The 18743-nt window shown below is 45.0% G+C and overlaps 1 protein-coding gene across 3 annotated transcripts in view; it reads left to right on the forward strand.

Moving 5' to 3' along the window:
* Positions 1–18743, forward strand: part of GARRE1 (granule associated Rac and RHOG effector 1) — a 96911-nt gene that overhangs the window by 55818 nt on the left and 22350 nt on the right. For all 3 annotated transcript variants that reach the window (XM_047788614.1, XM_047788613.1, XM_047788616.1), the window contains exons 3-7: positions 11564–11785; positions 16285–16425; positions 16614–16709; positions 16832–16993; positions 17924–18082. In XM_047788614.1, the coding sequence (XP_047644570.1) occupies positions 11564–11785; positions 16285–16425; positions 16614–16709; positions 16832–16993; positions 17924–18082 (780 nt within the window). The remainder of the gene's footprint in view (positions 1–11563; positions 11786–16284; positions 16426–16613; positions 16710–16831; positions 16994–17923; positions 18083–18743) is intronic.

The following is an 18743-nucleotide window of genomic DNA, read 5'->3' on the forward strand; positions in this document are numbered from 1 at the left end:
CATTCCCCTCCCTGCCTTTTTTCATCCTAGGGCTAAAGCAAGAGGAATCTTACTCATTTAGAAGAGCTTGACTCTTACACTAGAGAACCCAGAATGGTTTGAAGGAAGAGGAACAATAGAGTGAATCATACTGGACTTGCGTGTTAGGGCATCCGAAATTCACTGACTCACTGTGTATTTCAGGGACAATTTTTTGTCATCTTTTAGTATCTCAGTTTCTCTTTCTTCCTGTGACCAATATCCTATCCCCCTGACCCGACACATAAACACCCATGACCGGATGGTGTTAATGCATGAAGTATGGCACATTGGGTGACCACACTTAGGCCCCAGATCATGAAAGGCAGGAGTTTGCAGGAGCGCAAAGCTCTTAGATTTCTGATTTTTTAATTCAGATTTATTTGGGGAAAGTAGGGTCTTCATATATCTCTTTCTTGTGGCCTTTTAGGTTATGTTTTAGTCCTGCAGCAAAACAGATGCCTGGATACTCAAAAGCTCCCCTCTGCTGCCTCATTTGAGCTCTGTCGCAGCTATCAGCATCTTAGAAGTCACCCTAGGAGGACCAGGTTTCTCTCTGCTGTTTATTCTTTTTAACAGTAAGGATTTGAGGAGTTCCCGTCATGGCTCAGTGGTTAACGAATCCGACTAGGAACCATGAGGTTGCGGGTTCGATCCCTGGCCTTGCTCAGTGGGTTAAGGATCCGGCGTTGCCATAAGCTGTGCTGTAGGTCGCAGATGCGGCTCAGATCTGGTGTGGCTGTGGCTGTGGCTGTGGCCAGCAGCAACAGCTCCAACTAGACCCCTAGCCTGGAAACCTCCACATGCCACGGGCGTGGCCCTCAAAAGACAAAAAAATAAATAAATAAAACAGTAAGAATTTGAAAATTTATTCAAAACAGTATGATCTGAGGGGTTGTGGTGGCTGCATCTCCCAGCCAGTGCTGCTGGTATCTGGTGAGTAGAGGCTTGGGATGCTGCTAACATCCCACACTGCGTAGGACAGTCCCCCACAACAGAGAAGTCTCTGGCCCCAACATCAGTGGTGATGATGTTGAAAAACCGGGAGCTAGTGGGAAGTGGCTTGTGCAAAAACATGGGACAGGAGCTGTGCTCGACATTTTTGAGGAACTAGGAGTTCTTGTTGTGGCCCAGCAGGTTAAAATCCAACCTCTCAGTGAGGATATGGGTTCAATCCCTGGCCTCCCTCAGTGGGGTAAGGATCTGGAGTTGCCACAAGTTGTGGCGTAGGTCACAGGTTCAGCTTGGATCTAGTGTTGCTGTGGCTGTGGTGTAGGCTGGCACCTGCAGCTCTGATTCGACCCCTAGCCTGGGAACTTCCATATGCCACAGGTGTGGCCCTAAAAAGAAAAAAAAAATGTTTTTTGAAGAGCAAAAAGAAGGCCAGAATAGTAAGAGCAGAGAAATGTGGGATAGGAAATAATAAGTTCAGAGACTAGTCAGGGGCAAGATCCTGTAGGGTATTGTAGGACAGAATGAGAAGTTTGGATTTTCTTCTGATTGTAATGGCAAGCCATTGGAAGACTTTGCGCAGGGGAGTGAAATAATCCAACATTGGTTTTATAAGGTGTCCTGTGTGGAAACTCTGCTAGTTGCCTCCCAATATCCAGTCTCCCCTTCTTTAACAGCAAAGTTCTGGGGAGTTGTTTGTTTGCTTCCCCCCCCCCCCCACCCCCGCCCCCAGGAATATTGTAGCTAAGGGAGGCTGGAACAAGGATTATACTTTGCAGCCTCCCCTGGCTAGCTCAGAATAGTCACTTGAATAAGTTCTCTGGTTCGTGGAAATGGAACTAGAGATTTGGGATGAGACTACTAGGAAGTTTCCTTAAAGAAAAAAAGGGTGCTCCCCCTCCCAATTTTTTACTATTTTGAATGCAGACAGAATAGCTGAAGATCAGCTAACCGTTTGGAACTATGAGGTAACTTAAGTATGTAAGCCTTGTGTGAGGATGAAGAGCAGAAAGATGGGAACTGGATTTCTTGTGATACCCAAGAGCCTCCATCCCAGCTCTGGACTGCCTAACTCTAGATTTATTTTTACATTAGGAAGAAGTAAACATTGCTTTCATTTAAGCCCCTGCATTTGTTGTTTTGTGTAGATAAAACTAATCGTAATTGAAAAGAAGCAGGAAGATCTGTTAAGAGGCTAGTACAGTAATCCAGGCAAGAGATGATCATAGCTTGGAATGGAAGGATAGAAAAGGTGATTAGAAGCAACTGTCCTTTTTTTTTTTTGGATTGAGGCAAATTATGCACAACATAAATTTTGCCATCTTAACAGTTTTTAAGTATACAATCCAGTGGCATTAACTACCTTCATATTTTTGTGCATCCATTACTACTGTCCATCTCCAGAACTTTTTCATCTTCCCAAACTGAAACCCTGTACCCACCGAACAAGTAACTCCCATTCCTTTTTCCCTCCAGTCTCTGGAAACCACCCTTCCACCTTCTGTCTCTGTGAATTTGACTCTTCTCAGTACCTCATATAAATGGAATCCTAATATTTGTCTTCGTGTAACTGGTCATTTCACTGGACATAATGTCTTTAAGGCTCATCCATGTTCTAGCATGTATCAGAATTTCCCTCCTTTTTAAGGCTAATTAATATTCCAGCAGTTATATCTTGAATACACTGTGGGGAGCGTGGCAGAGGAGGGAAGGAGGAAAGAAGGAGGGGGTGGGGGAGAAGGGGAGAGGGAGAGGTCAAAGTTGACTCCAGAGTTTCTAACATGAGAAAGTGGTAGTGCTACTTACTGAGATGGGGAGCAGTGGGGGAAGAATATGCCAGAATAATTGGTCTGCAGTGGCTATTAGACATCTAAGGAGCAATATCAAATAGATAGAAAATGGAGTTCCTACTGTGGCCCGACAGGATTGATGGTTCCAGGAGACAGTGGAGCACAGTGGGTTAACAGATCCATTGTTGCCACAGCTGCCACATAGGTTGCAACTGCTGCTCAGATCTACTCCCTGGCCCAGGAACTCCATATGCTTTGGGGCAGCCAAAAAAGAAAAAAAAAAAGGTAGAAGGATAAACATATTTGGAGTTCAGGGCCAAGATCTAGAAGGGTGATGTGAATTTCGGAACCATCGGTCAGCAGATGGTATTTAAGTCTTACAGACTGGACAAGGTCATCAAGGAAGTGAACATCGCTAGAGAACCAAAGGGGGAAATCCAAGGACGAGTGAGCCCTGGGGCAGTGACCAAGGAGCACACCAAAGGAGCAGCCAGAGAGTGAGGAAGAAAATGGAGCAGGTGCAGTGTCCTGGAGGCCAAGGGAAGCAGGTGTTTCAAGGATCGGGGAGGGGCCCACCATCTCATTACTACCCAGAGGAGAGACCCCCTTCCCCACCTCAGCCAAGACTTGCCTCAGTGATCACTGGTTGGACTCCCATGTGAATCAAGGCGGCAGGAAGTGCCCCTGTCCATCACACGGGGTTGGTGATCCCTATCTCTGTGAGGTAACACCTGTAAGGCAGCTAGTGCCCTATCACCCAGGACACAGAGGGACTCTCCCTAAGTGATGTGTGATGAAGATAAAGTCAGGGAGACGGAATTTCCACTGGTGAGTTCCTTTTGCCTTTTTTTTTATTTTTTTTATCAGTTTATCAGTTGAGATAGTTTGGTATTTCCTTCTTCTACTTTTTTTTTTTTTGGCCCATGCTGCAGCTTGATGTGGGATCACAGTTCCCAGACCAGGAATTGAATCCAGGCTGTAGCAGTGAAAGTGCCAAATCCTAACCACTAGACCACCAAAGAACTCCTAGTATTTGCTTCTTGATTGAAATGGCAACTTTTAGGGAGTTCCCATCATGGCTCAGAGGTTAACGAACCCAGCTAGGATCCATGAGGACACGAGTTCGATCCCTGGCCCTGCTCAGTGGGTTAAGGATCTGGTGTTGCCATGAGCTGTGGTACAGGCCGCAGACGAGGCTTGGATCCTGCATTGCTATGGTGTAGGCCAGCAGCTATAGCTCTGATTCTACCCCTAGCCTGGGAACTCCCATATGCTGTGGGTGCGGCCCTAAAAAGCAAAAAAAAAAAAACAAAAACAAAGTGACAACTTTTAATAAAAAATACACTCAAATCAACAAAAAGAATTTATTGAACTCTACTAGGTTTCTAGGCCACATGCTATGTGGGTGATTGAAATATATTTTTATCTCTGCCCGTTGTAAGCCCACAATATTAATTTGCTTGTTTATGAGAAAACTTGCTTTTTTTTTCTTTTTTAGGGCCAAACCTATGGCATATGGAGGTTCCCAGGCCGGGGGTCCAGTTGGAGCTGTAGCTGCTGGCCTACGCCACAGCCACAGCAACACTGGATCCTTAACCCACTGAGTGAGGCCAGGGATCGAACCTTCATCCTCGTGGATACTAGTTGGGTTCATTACCGCTGAGCCACAACAGAAACTCCGGAAACTTGCATTTTGAATGGGGAAGATTAAGAACAGGGTCCTTTGTCTACCATAATTAACGTGGACTGACTTACCCTCAGTGGCCTTTCACTTTTTCATCTCCTGGATGATTGTTCATAATTATGCTTGTTAGTTATGTTAAGGTGTACAGCAATGTAGCTGAAATGCAAAACTTTCTGTGTTTGTCACTTGGTAATAAACTCTTGGTATATTTTATTTTGGAAAAAAGGCTGTAAAACAATATACAACATGATCTAGTTTTTGCAAAAAAAGAAGAATCTACAAATATTAGACAGTATAGGAAACATGTAATCAGTGGTTAAGTTTGTTTAGTAATATTTGATATTATTTCTTTGTTTAGCTGATGTTTTTGGCCCCAGTTTATTTTCAGTGAACATGTATTACTGAGGTAAAAGGTTTTGTGTGTACACCTCAGTGCTTAGCCCATGAGGGAGGAGTTCAGAAGCTGCCTCTGTTGATATATATTGTCTTTTGAGGGCCACACCCGCGGCATATGGAAGTTCCCAGGCTAGGGGCCAAATCAGAGCTGTAGCTGCTGGCGCACACCACAGCTACATGGGATCTGAGCCATGTCTGCGACCTACACCACAGCTCACAGCAACGCTGGATCCTTAACCCACTGAGCAAGGCCAGGGATTGAACTCGTGTCCTCGTGGATGCTAGTCGGGTTCTTTACCGCTGAGCGACAACAGGAACTTCTGTTGATATTTTTACCAGCAGTAAAGCAGCATATCCAGAGACAGAATACAATCCTGTCTGAATAATTAGCATTTGGTGTTGGCTCATCCACCCTTGGGCATGTGTTCGCTTTCTTTCCTTCACTAGTTCTTTCTTCTTTGTGCTCTAGGTTCATACTGAGTGCAGAGATTTTTGTTGTTTTGTTAGTTGCTTTTCAATTTTTAAATATTTAAACACTCACTGTTATCAGCTTTTAGGTCAGACTATATATGTTAGTTTCAGTGAGCTTGATTTTTACATTTTTGTACTATAGTTTAATCTCCATAATGCATTTTCCATAGCCCAGGCATGATCTACTGAATTCTCCATTTCTCTGGAGACATATTTAGGTCTTTATGTCACATTCTGGTCATTATGTAATAACTCTGGAATTGTCATAAGAACAAAAGAGCAAGATTGAGAACACTTGGAGCCAACTGTAATGTTTAAGGTATAAGTAAGTATTGAAAAGAAAGAAATGATTGAATGGCCTTGGAATTTCTGATACAAGCCAATCTGGATCAACTTCATTTCATTCACTCTAGACTTTTAAACTGATCAGAAATAAATGCTAGAGCCCTGGCATTGTTTAACAGCATGGTATATGTGACAGTTTGACTTGTTTTCCAATCTGTAGGCATGTGAGAAAGATGAATTGTTCGGTGAGGTTGAGCAGAAGATGAATTTAGTGAGACCTTGTGTATATTGATGTGAAAATCACAAGGTGTGTGGGAGATGGGTTCGACTTGGGCCCCACGTAATTTCAACACGTGCAGATATATTAAGGGCTGAGTCAAGCCCTGGCCCTGGAAGAGGAATAACTAAAGTTTTGAAAATATTTGAGGAAGGTAAAGTTGACTATGGTGGTAGAAAGGGTGGCATTTGGGGGCTCAAAATAGGATGACCTTCAACTAAAATCTGTCTTGATTAGTAAAATATTAAAAAAAAAAATCACTGCAAAGAAAAGGTTTCCTGGTTATATCCATGAACATAACATCCTTAAGAGCACGTGTACATTTACAGGGGAATGGGAAAATGAATATGTACCCTTTTCTTCTACTGGGGCAAAGCCAGGGATTCCCAGAAAGCAAGGTTTCACTTCACCGCTGTTATAATCCAGAATGCTTTGTAGACATTTGGAGGCAGAAGTGGTTCCCAGGCTAGGGGTTGAATCAGAGCTATAGCTGCTGGCCTACACCACAGCCACAGCAACTCGGGATCTGAGCCGTGTCTGTGACTACACCACAACTCACGGCAATGCCGGATCCTTAACCCACTGAGCAAGGCCAGGGATCAAACCCCATCCTCATAGATACCAGTCAGATTCATTTCCACTGAGCCATGATGGGAACTCCCAGAAAATTTCTCTTAATGCAAAAGTCTGATAACAGCCTCATATTGCCCCAGACTCCATCAACTTGAGATGCCTCGGGGTGAATGGATTTTTTTTTAATACAAATGCTAAGGGTAAGATTAAATCTGATTGCTTTCTTCATAATTCTTAAATGAGATTGATGTGCTTAAGGCCAGAACAGATGTTTGGGGCGTTGTAATTCCTCAAGATGTAAAAGAAGCTGCTCCTTTTCCCGGGCCCCATGTGCCCTCTCCCAGGTTATCATTGCTGGCTGCAGCCATCCTCAGCAGCTGCTCTCTGCTGTGCAGATCCTAAGCTTTGAGGCTCATGCCACACTGAAGTGCCTCAGGCTGCTGCACGCACTGCTCTTGTCCCAGTCTCTTTTCCTGCTGTCAGAGACAACTGAGCCATGCCTCCCGGTCTCTGTTCCCACCCCAGGGCCTGACTGTATGGGAGACATCAGGGTACCTGCACAGGGTTCCTCTCTCCTTCTCAGGTATCCTTGGTCACCACTGTGACTACGTCCTGGATCTCGTCACATGAAGATAGAGCAGCCTGGCGGTTAGAACAGTTTCTGGAGTCAAACAGACTTGGCACCAGATCTCTACCGCATCACTTATTACCTGCTTGACGTTGGAGCAAGTGTCTTTCTCTCTCTAGGCCTCAGTGTTGTCATCTGTAAAACGGATGAATTGCTCTCACGCCAGGGTCACTTCATGTAAAGTGTGTAGTATGGGCCCAGCACTCAATAAATGGTAGCTGTTGGTGGGCCTGGAACTGTAAGCTCCATTGACTTTTTTTTTTTCTTTTTTTTGTCTTTTTAGGGCTGCACCTGTGGCATATGGAGGTTCCCAGGCTAGGGGTCGAATCAGAGCTACAGCTGCCAGTCTATACACCCCAGCCCACGGCAGTGCCAGATCCTTAAGCTGCTGAGCAAGGCCAGGGATTCAGCCTGCATCCTCATGGATGTTAGTCGGGTTGTTCACGCTACACCATTGACAGGAACTCCTCCATTGACATTTTAAACTCATTGACATTTAAAATGTCTCCTGTTCTGGGTATCCAAGTTGCTGTGGCTGTGGCGTAAGGCTGGCAGCTGCAGCTCAAATTCAACCCCTAGCCTGGGAACAATCATATGCCACAGGTGTGGGCCTACAAAAAAAAAAGTCTCCTGTTTGACCGCTCCACTGGTTTGTTCCCCAATTTGCCACATCTTTTCTGCAGCCTCACGGACTCCCACAGTCCAGGCAATGTTCTCCCTGTGAAGGAGAAAGTAGCTTTCCTCGGCCCTTGGGTCACGTGCTTCAAATTCATAATTTTAGAGTCTATGTTTCTTTCTAGGTTTCTCAAGAAGTTTCCAAGGACTGGCCCATCCCTGTGTCGGGAAGGTGGGGTCTGTTATGGGAGGGAACCTGGGCTAAGATAGGCGCTCTGTCGAGAGAATTTGGGCAGAGGCAGGCTGGCAGTTGAGTTCTGTCCTCCCTCCAGAAAAGGTGGAGTTTATTCATCTGTTCCTTTAGGAAAACTTGCTGACTGTTTATCCTTTCAGTAGTTTTCCCAAGGTCCAGGACACCCATTGGTAAGATTGACTTTTGAGGAGTCATTTACAGCACATATTTTGTCAGAACCATCATTCGTGCCCTGTACATCATGAGTAGGAGGAGGGAGATGCTGAGATCTTGTTCTCATGTCTTGTGTATAGGGAAGAAGTTTAGATTAAATGACTCATCCAAGGTCAAGCACGTAATAAGTGGTGGGAAAAAACCTTCCAAATGTCCACCTTCTCTCCCCCATTTATTCCTGCAGCAGCAGCAGCACCCTTCCCATTCTGTCTCTCAACAACGAGCGGACCCTCCCAACCCCCAGCCTACTGCCCACCAGCATCATCCGAGAATGCCCTGTTCTAGGTCCAGAACCCTTCAGAGGCCTTTCCCAGAATTGTCCTTTAGAAGGGGGAGGCTTTGCTCCCTCTGTTCCCTTGGTCTTTTGCTCAAAGAGCCTTTTCCTTCTCACGTTGCCCCTTAGTGTTCCTTCTCCAGTAGCCTCTGATTCTGCATGTCTGCCTCACTGGTTTGTTCCCCACCAGCAGAAGGTAACCCTCATGAGACAGTGAGTTGCTCACTTCTTATTTGTAGTATCCTCTGGCTTTTTTGTGCTTTGTATGTATCAGGCATTCACACATTACACATTTATTGAAGGAATGAATGACTCAGTTGTATCTGACAGAAGCTGTAAGAATGTGAGCCCAGAGCAAATGGTGTGTGGTAGCTCTTCTCCCTTATCCTCCCTCTTTGCCAAGCCTGCCAAGAGGCTCAAGGAGAAAGAGAAAGAGTTTGTGTGCCTAGGGATCCCGCTTCACTCCTCCTCCTGGGTCTGCACTGCACGGAGCATCAGGACACCACACCATTCTGGCCTAAGCCAGTGAAGGTTGAGTTTCTGCCATGCGCCTGGTCTCAGTGCTGCAGGCCACAGCTGTCTCTGGGTGTGTAGAACCTCTTAAAGGCAGTGGGGCACACTGGCTAAGGGCGTAGACCCTTGAGTCAGGTGACCACTTGGCCACCTTCCGTTTGTATCCCCTTGACAAAGTTTCAGCACCTTTCTGTGCCGTGGTGTTACTGTTTGTGAAATGAGGATGACATCATATGGTTGTTCCCAGGGTTAAATGAGATAATCCATGTGAAATGTTTAGACAGGTGATGTAACATGCTTAGCGTTTCATCGTGTCAGGCTGTTCTTGTGTACTAGTGCTAAATAAATACTGTTTTTTCTATTCATGTCACAAGTCTCTAGGTTGCTAGGTTGCTTCCTCTTTGTGGCTCACTCTGCCCCATTTGGCCCAGATCATTGATGGGGAGGAGCTTTGCCAGCGGTGTAAATGGAAACTCAGGAGGTTTGTTGGGGGGGGGTGTCAGCATGTAATTCTGATTGTTCACTCTAGAGAGAGGATGCTTTGTTATGAGATTTGTGTGAGTTTGTTTGTTTTAGTTTTGTCCTGGTGATTTCCACAGGGGAAAATAAATGAGAGAGTGCATGTCACCGCTGGGAACTTGCCTGACTCTCTGTCTCCAGGAAGAAGAGCTCTGCTCAGTGTGGGTGGAAAAGGGTGGTATCTGCAGTGTGTGCTGGGGGGTGCGAGGTCCACGGTGGAGTCTTACTTTTGGCTGCTACAAAGGACTGGATTGTGCCGGAGTGTGGGCACTGGGGTCCGACTTTAGTTCCTTGTAAAAGGCTGGGGAAACCTTTACCACCTCCCCAAGGCAGTGCACTGCAGGTGCTCTTAGCTGTGCTCCTACCCGTTGGATAAATTACAAACTCAGTAAATAATTTTTTGTGAATAAGTCATCCACTGTGTAAGCCAATGAAATATGAAACACCTTCCACTGAAATTTTTTGAATGTTATGGAACATGATAAAAGAGTTACAAAAAGGTTTTGTTACTATTGTCAGATTTGGTATGGACACAACAACTGTAAAAGATAAGGGGAAAATAAATAATCTGAAAGGTCTCTGCTCAAGTTACTTTGCAAGTGGCAAATTCTCCCTCTCCTTTAAAGAAAAAAGAACTAGGCGGAGTTCCTGTCGTGGCTCAGTGGTTAACAAATCCGACTAGGAACCATGAGGTTGCGGGTTCGATCCCTGGCCTCGCTCAGTGGGTTAAAGATCTGGCATTGCCTTGAGCTGTGGTGTAGGTCACAGACACGGCTCGGATCTGGCGTTGCTGTGGCTCTGGTGTAGGCCGGCAGCTGCAGCTCTGATTCGACCCCTGGCCTGGGAATCTCCATATGCCGCAAGAGCGGCCATAGAAAAGGCAAAAAGACCAAAAAAATAAAATAAAATAAAAGAACTAGGAAAGCGTAGAGAACACCTTGTAGCTGGAATTAACACAAGAAAGTGAAAGGGAAACAACAATGTCAGAGAACAGCTTTAGCCAATGCCAGGTGAAGGCGTGTTTGTATCTTAAAATGTTTATGGTAAGTGGTATTTTTCAGTGTATATCTATTATTACATTACATGTTAATAGCATATATTGACAGTGTTACTATGTATATAGTAGTTTTTTAAATGAATTTTCTACTTTAATAGACTACTGTATCAACCAGCCAGCTAATAGGTATCAGGTGAATAGGTTTCTACTGTTCTGACAAATAGACGTATCCAGTATGTCTGTTGACTCCTAGAAGACCAGTCTGTCAGCTTTGTTTTGTAAGGTTGGAAACAGAACATATAGCTATGTTAATAACTATGTTAATAACACTGTTACCAAAATAACCTGTATGTTTGGATTCTATTTCCAATGCAATGTCTTTTTATAGTCAGATTGACCTTCCAGATTTTTAATCATGTGGCTTTTACCCTGCCTTCTGAATGCTGTGTGGACATAATTGGAATCGCGAGTTGCACTGGTTCAACAGGAGCTCAAAGACAGGGCTCACCCAGGGTTGGTGTGGGCCAGAGTCCAGATGAAGGAAGTGGAGACCAGACTAGGGGAGGCCAGAGAGGCTAGGTGGAAGTGGGGAGGACCCACTGGAACCTTGAGGCTTGCTATTCAGTTGAAACCTTTTTTGACTTGTAGCCACTCAGATCCAATCATGAGAACAAAGATCCTTCTAATGCTTGGTGACTTTTTCACTTCCAGATTTCCAGTTAATTGTTAGCTCTACTCAAAAATTTTTTTATTAAAATGTAGCTGATTTATGGTGTTGTGTTAGTTTCAGGTATACAGCACAGTACACCTTTTATTTTTTTTGGTCTTTTTATGGCCACACCCGCAGCATATGGAAGTTCCCAGGCTAGGCATTGAAGCGGAGCTACAGCTGCCGGCCTACACCACAGCTCACAGCAATGGTGATTCCCAACCCACTGAGCAAGGCCAGGGATCAAACCTGCATCCTCAAGGATGCTAGTCAGATTCGTTTCCACTGAGCCATGACAGTAACTCCCCTTCTATTCAGACTGATTGTTGAGAATTTATTACACTAAGGTAGTAGCAACCCTCAACCTAAAAATCCATGGGCTCTCTTGTTTTCACAGGTGTTGGGGCGATGTTTCTTGACAGTGGTGCAGGTCCACTTCCAGTTCTTGACCCAGGCGTTACAGAAGGTCCAGCCAGTGGCTCACACTTGCTTTGCCGAGGTTGTCGTGCCAGAAAAAAAGAACAGCAGCAGTGGCGGCGGTGGCAGCAGCAGCTTATCTGGCATGGGCCACACACCAGAACTAGAGGAAGCTGTGCGTTCCTGGCGGGGAGCTGCCGAGGTAACCCTGACTTGAGAGAGATTGATGCCCTTTGTTCAAATAGGAGAGGTTCCAGGTGGCCTTTGCCCTTTGGTTCTTAAAAGAGCCAGATTTTTTTAGAAGTGTGAATTTTAAACTGCTATCATCAGCTTGTTCATTCATTTAACAGTGAATGTCTCTGCAAATGCCTGTTTTGTGACAGGCACAAGCCAGGCACTGGGGTGACAACCTCTGCTCACAGCCTCCTAGGAGAAAACGCTTACAAAAACAGGGTTGAGGGGTTGTAATGAAGGTGTGCAGGAGCCCGGGGGAAGGGCCCTGCCTCCAATGCAGAGAGGACAGCAAAGCTTCTAGGAAGAGGGGCCAGGGAGAAGAGGCTGGAGCCTGTCTGGAGAGCCAGGCTGCAGAGGGTAAGTGGTCAGCCAGGCAGCCAGAGGGAGGTGTGGTTGGTGACGACACATTTATTGTTGGCATTTTAATACTCCTTTGTTTCCAAGGGCGAGGAGAAAAGCCTTTCAAGTCAAGACTTTAACTAGGACTTACTGTTCCATTTTACAGAGTAAAAAAGAATTATAGTTAAGGAGTAGTATATTGATTTATTATAGTAAGTTTAGTTTGAAGCATTCCTTAATTAAATTGGCAAACTGTTTCATTTTGTCTTAGAAATCTCTTTTCATCAATTTTTGGGGGGCTGCGCCCACGGCATACAGATGTTCCCAAGCCAGGACTCGAGCATGTCAGTGACCCCAGCCACAGCAGCGACAATGCCAGATCCATAACCCACTGCCCCTCCCCAGGGAACTCTCTTTAATCAGATTTTTAAACATGTTTTTTCAATATTTTAACATTATACCTTTTCTCATTTTCTTATTTCAATTTTACGCTGTTCTACCGCATTGTTGTTATTTCTTTTGAATTTCTTTTTCCTGTTTGCTTGTTTGTTTCCATCTCTTTCCGGTGTTTATCACCGCAGCCCTGAAAGGCTAATTGGGGGTTGAGTGCGAGATTGGGACCTGTTGACTTCACAGCAGGTGGCTGCGCAGCAGGGCTCACCTTTATCTTCTCATGAAGAAGATCTACAGTCCTGCTGCCTTCCTGACTGCCGGGCTGCAGGCTCCCGATCACACAGCTCACATTCATACCCTTCCTACGTGACTCAGGGTCTTCTCAACGCCCCCTCTCGGCGTTGTTCATGCTGAGAATCCAGCTCAAGTGAGGCCTCCTGCCCTCCCTTGACCTCCGCACCTTGACTTTTTCCTTCACCCACTGCTGTCTGCCTGGCCCTTCCTGCCTTCCTTACTTTGCTTCTCACCTGTGACCCTTCTCCCCACTCACTGAGGAAAGAGACCCCAATGGCAGCAGCCCTGCTTCACATCCTCCAGAACGACAGCCCTCCCCCATTCAGACCTTGTGCTCTTCCTTTCAGCACAGGAGGTCCCCTCTCCTCCTGCGCAGGGTCTGCGCTGCCCCCACCCTGCCCCCACCCTCAGGGCTTCTGGTAGGACTCTGCTTCCTCTCCCCCCTCCTCAGTGTGCTCCCACCAGTACATAGATGAGCTTACAGACAAAAATCCGCCCTGCCCTGCTTCTGTGCTCTTTTCATAGCCCACTTCTAGAAAGACTTGCTCGGGGCACCTTTGATTCACTCTGAAGGAGATTATTATTATTATGAAACATTACAAGCATATAGGAAATGTAATACATACCCTCTGTCTTCCTTTTAGCTTTGTCAAATGAATCTTCCCTTTTTGCTGCATGTGCTTCATACCTGTTTATTTTTAACAGAAAAACATTATTACAAATGCAGTTGAATTCCTTTTGTACCTCTCTACTATCTTATTCCTTTCTCTCCAGAGATAACCTCTTTTCGATTTTGGAGTTTGTGACTCCTATGCATGTTTATATATTTTTATTCTCTATGCATATATCCATAAATAATATATTATTTTGCATAACATGAGTTTATGTAAATGGCATCCTTCAGCTCATTAAAATATGGCTTCCACTCCTACACAAGAACATGCCTTCTCTTGTCAAGGTCATTGGTGCTTTCCATGTTGCCAAAAAATTTGGCAGAAGTCCAAGGAGCCAGCACCTCGCAGCATTGTGGGTCCTGGAAACCCTCTCTCCTTGTGGAGGATGCGGTTCTTACCCTCTTACCTCTTAGGCTCTCCTCTTCATCCACTTTGCTGGCTTCTCTTCAGTACAACTTATGAATGTCCATTTCTCAAGGCTCAGTTCTAGGTGCCCTTTTCCCTTGGGCATCTCCATCTAGTCTTGGAACTTTATGTATTTATCTGGCCCCACCCATGGCATGCGGGAGTTCCTGGGCCAGGGATCAAACCCATACCACACCAGTAACCAGAGCCACTGCAGTGACAATGCTGGATCCTTAACCCACTGCACCATGAGGGAACTCCTAGTCTTGGAACTTTAAAAACTGCTTGTGTGCTGGGGACGTCAAATGTGTGTGCCGAGTCCACTTCCCCTGTGGGCTCAGGCCGCAGTGTTCAGCTGCTGCCCTCCTCACTTCTTCAGGTGGCTCAGCCCTTAGCTTTTCCACATAGACCTGTCCCTCCCCAGATCGTCCCCGGGGCTAGCAAGTGGTGCCATCCCACACTGGGTCCCTCATGTAAGAAACCCGAGATTTATCCTCCAGTCTTTTTGTCACGTCTACATCCAATCCATAAGAAAGCCCTGCAGGTCCCACCTCCAGATATTGCAAGTCTGTCCCTTTCTTTCTGTGTCCACTGTCACTACCCTGGTTCAGGGAATCATTCCTCTCCCCTGACTGCAGTAGTTGGACTTGCTTCTCTCCTTCCTGTCTTGCCATCCTTTATCCCTCCGTTTCCTTAGGGTAAACTGTGGACCTGTCCCCATGCCCTGCCTAGTCCCACATAGGCTCCTGCCTCCTCACCGGCCTCATCTGTGGCCACTCTCCTCCACTCAGTGGGTTCTGATTCATTTGTCGACATCTTTGCTTTTCCTACCTCCACCCCAACCCTGCACTTCCATTGCCTGCCTCCTCCTCTTCCTTAAACTCTCAGCCTAAACGATGATTTCTTAGTGCCTTCGGTGCTCTCTGTTACAGTTCTCTACTTCCCTTGGGGTAATTTTTTTCCATTTTTAACTTTTCAACTGTTTCATTTGTTTGCCTTTTCTTTTCTTTTTTTGCTTTTTACAGCCGCACCTGCAGCATATGGAAGTTCCCAGGCCCAGGGGTTGAATCCTAGCTGCAGCTGTCAGCCTACAATGGCAGATCTGAGCCATGTCTGCGACCTACACCACAGCTCACAGCAACACCGGATCTTTAACCCACTGAGCAAGGCCAGGGATCGAACCCACATCCTCATGGATACTTTTCAGGTTTGTTACCACTGAGCCACAATGGGAATTCTGTGTTTGCCCTTTAGCTCATGAGGCTGTCAGCTCCAAGATGATAGGGACCAGGATTTATGCTCCACTGTCTATCCAGTGACACCTAACATAAGACCTTGTGGCCTAAGTATTGAACTAAATGGAGGATTCTTAGAGAGCCAAATGGTTTTAAACAGTGAGATGACAGGGTTCAGGAAATGGTTGGTATTTGTGAAGCTTTGGAAATGTATAGCATCATAGCTGCAAATTACTTTCCTGTTAGTCCTGCAATTTTGGTAAATTAAAAAATGTTATTTATGGGAGTTCCCACTGTAGTACAGTGGGTTAAAGATCTGGCATTGCTGCAAGCTGCAGCACTGGTTGCAGATTCGGCTCAGATCCCATGTTGCTGGTGGCTGTGGTTAGACTGCAGCTATTGGACCCATAGCCCAGGAACTTCCATATGCCACAGGTGCATAAAAAAGAAAAAAAGGAAAAAACAAAGACAGTTCATCCTGAATCCCTCTTTCCTTCTAAGAAATATCTATATTTCTATATTCTCTAGTCCTGACCATATATATAACTTGCATTTCGTCGCAACAAGACATAGTTTCTTCTTGTTTTTCTGTCTTAGGTGTTCTTCGTAAGCACACATTTATTGACTAAACGATAAGTATTTCATTTCTCTGTGCGGATCTCAAAAGCTCTGTTTTTCCTTTAATGTTCCAACGTATGTTTTTTTTCCTATTCTGTCTCTATTGGTGAGGTTTTTTCACTTTGATATGTAGGATCACCCAGCCATATATGTATTTTTTTAACTCTGGAAACTCTTGAGTGCCAATATTCTAGGGTATCTGTCTTTTTAAAGCAGAGAAATTTTAAAATGTGAATGTTTTATATATATGTATTTAAGTACTTTTCCCAGAGTTTCTTAAATAAGGTAGTGCAGTGTCAGGTTTGCTTTCTCTTCAGTGCTTGATTTAATCTTTCAGAATTTCTGGCTGCTCGCTTTGTTGTACAAACAATCCAGGATGTCTGGTTTATATATAATGGTTAGTCTCTTGCTTTAGTTTAGCTGGGGTTTTTTGTTTGTTTGTTTCTTTTTTAGTTCTGCTAGTATCTGTAACATCTTCTTTTACCTACCAGTCACTATTTCTCTTGCAGGCAACATCTAGACTAAGAGAAAGAGGCTGTGATGGCCGCCTGGCAGGAATTGAAGTTCAACAGCTCTTCTGTTCTCAAAGTGCCACGATTCCTGAGCACCAGCTAAAAGAACTGAACTTAAAAATTGACAGCGCTTTGCAAGTGAGTTTTTCAGAATCGGCACATTAGTATCTGAGGTTGATGTTGAACCAGTTGGAAGGAATAATAAGATAGTAGTTGAGCTCATGTCTCTGAATAACTATAGACATTGTAAATTTCTATTTCCATTGCACCTTGTCAGTTTATAATCTGCTCTATGATCTTGATTCTTGAAAACAATTTCTTTGCAGGCATATAAAATAGCTCTAGAAAGCTTAGGTCACTGTGAATACGCGATGAAAGCTGGTTTCCACCTGAATCCAAAGGCAATTGAAGCCAGTTTACAGGTACGATTTTCTTTCTGGTGGCTCCTGGGAGCTAGGGTGTGGCAGTTATGCCATAGCGCGTGAGCCAGGTGTCTAAAGAGACGAGCTGTGGGTCACCTGTCCTCTTCCCAACCCTTTTCCAGGGCTGCTGCAGTGAGGCAGAAGCACAGCAGACGGGGCGGAGGCAGACCCCCCCGCAGCCCATGCAGTGCGAGCTTCCCACCGTCCCCGTGCAGATCGGATCCAGCTTCCTGAAGGGCGTCTCCTTCAACGAGTCTGCTGCCGACAATCTGAAACTTAAGACGGTAGCTTTCCATGGGGTTCCAACAACCTGGGTGTGAACCTGAATATAGGGTTTTTAAGGAAACCTGAGGGCTTGTAAAGAATCTAGATTAAAAAGCAAAACTAAAGTGAAGGCAGGAGGCGTTGACCTTCCTCAGTAAACTGGCGTCTAAAAGCAGATTAGAGTGACTTTTTTAATGAGACATTTGCCAAGTTAGTTTTGTTTATAATTTTATTCAAAATATTTAACATAAAGAGTTTTGAAAGTACACTATAAAATCTGTGTATGGTTAGTATTTCAGTGGGTTTTCATAGATTAAGTAAGAGAAGTCTGGTCCTAATTCTGTATTAATTATGACCATTTGTGGAGCATCATGTGAGCCAGGCATTGTATCCAATGCTTCCCATGCAGTGTCTCAGTTAATGCTTCCCCACGAAGTGGGTGCTGCCCTTTTCTCCACTTGACAGAGAGAGGGACTGAGTCCTAGGTCACACGGCTAGAAAGCTGTGGACTAGAGTCTGAGTGTGTGCAGTCTGTTTCCAGACCCTGCATACCTGACCACTTGGTCATCCAAAATAAAGATGAGATTTTCATTGGTATTTGCTTTTACCAGAGGATTTTGTTTCCTTACTCAGAGGGATTCAGAATTTCAAAATTCCTCATCCAGTTTGCAACAGCAGATTGCTAAATAATGTCGTATCTTGTGCTGGTATAGATATTACTTATGTGTGTTAATGCACATGTATCCACAGCTAGTCCTTCACTCTTCAGGGCTGAGAAAATCCTTGAAGGTATCTGATGATAATTACTTAAGAAATTAAAATGACATGATCTGGGAGTGCATACAATGCTTTTCTCTTGAGGACCGTATAACTGTAAGTGCATGTCAACGAATTGCAAACCCTTGTATGGCTTTATTTTGAGGTGTGAACTCTCTTTTTTCCATCTGTAGCATACGATGTTACAGCTGATCAAGGAGGCAGGCTGCTATAATGGAATCACACCCAGGGAGGACTTTCCGGTGACTGAAGTCCTGAACCAGGTGTGCCCGTCCACATGGCGGGGCGCCTGCAAGACGGCCGTGCAGCTGCTGTTTGGCCAAGCTGGCCTGGTGCGTGAACACGTGTGGTGGGTGGGAGAGAGAGGAGAGAGGAACGTGAGGATGTGGTGTGGACACATATGTGAAAATGTTGGATAATTTTAAAAATACTTTGGTTGCTACAGAGTTTGGACCAGATAGAAAAGGTAAATAAAGGAAGCATTTAAAGTTTTTTTTTCCCCTTTAATAGATTAATAATATGTTTTTGCAGGAAACCCAGTTGCAAAATGATGTCTCAGGCTTTCCTGATTTTTTTTTTTTTTTGGCCGCGCTGGTGGCACATGGACGTTCCCAGGCCAGGGATCAAACCAGCGCCACAGCAGTGACCTGAGCCACTGCAGTGACAATGCCAGATCCTTAACCCACTGTGCCAAAAGGGAACTCAAAACTTTCCTAATTTTAAGGAAACCATTACAGAAATAATGATTTGATAGGGCCCCTTCACCTGGCCTGACTACTCTGGAGCTACAGTGAATGTCTTCACTGTCTGACACACCAAGCTTCGTCCTGTCTCAGGCCTTTGCCCTTGATGCTCCTCTTACTGGAGAATACTCTCGTCCTTTGAACTCCTTCTTGTTTTCCCGATGTCAGGCCGTGGTATCACCAGATATCATGATATAAGTAATGTTCCCATCTAATCACTTTGTGGCCCAGCTCTCTGTATATCTCCTTT

The sequence above is a fragment of the Phacochoerus africanus genome, chromosome 8 (genome assembly GCF_016906955.1).
Source record: "Phacochoerus africanus isolate WHEZ1 chromosome 8, ROS_Pafr_v1, whole genome shotgun sequence".
Lineage (NCBI taxonomy): Eukaryota > Metazoa > Chordata > Mammalia > Artiodactyla > Suidae > Phacochoerus > Phacochoerus africanus.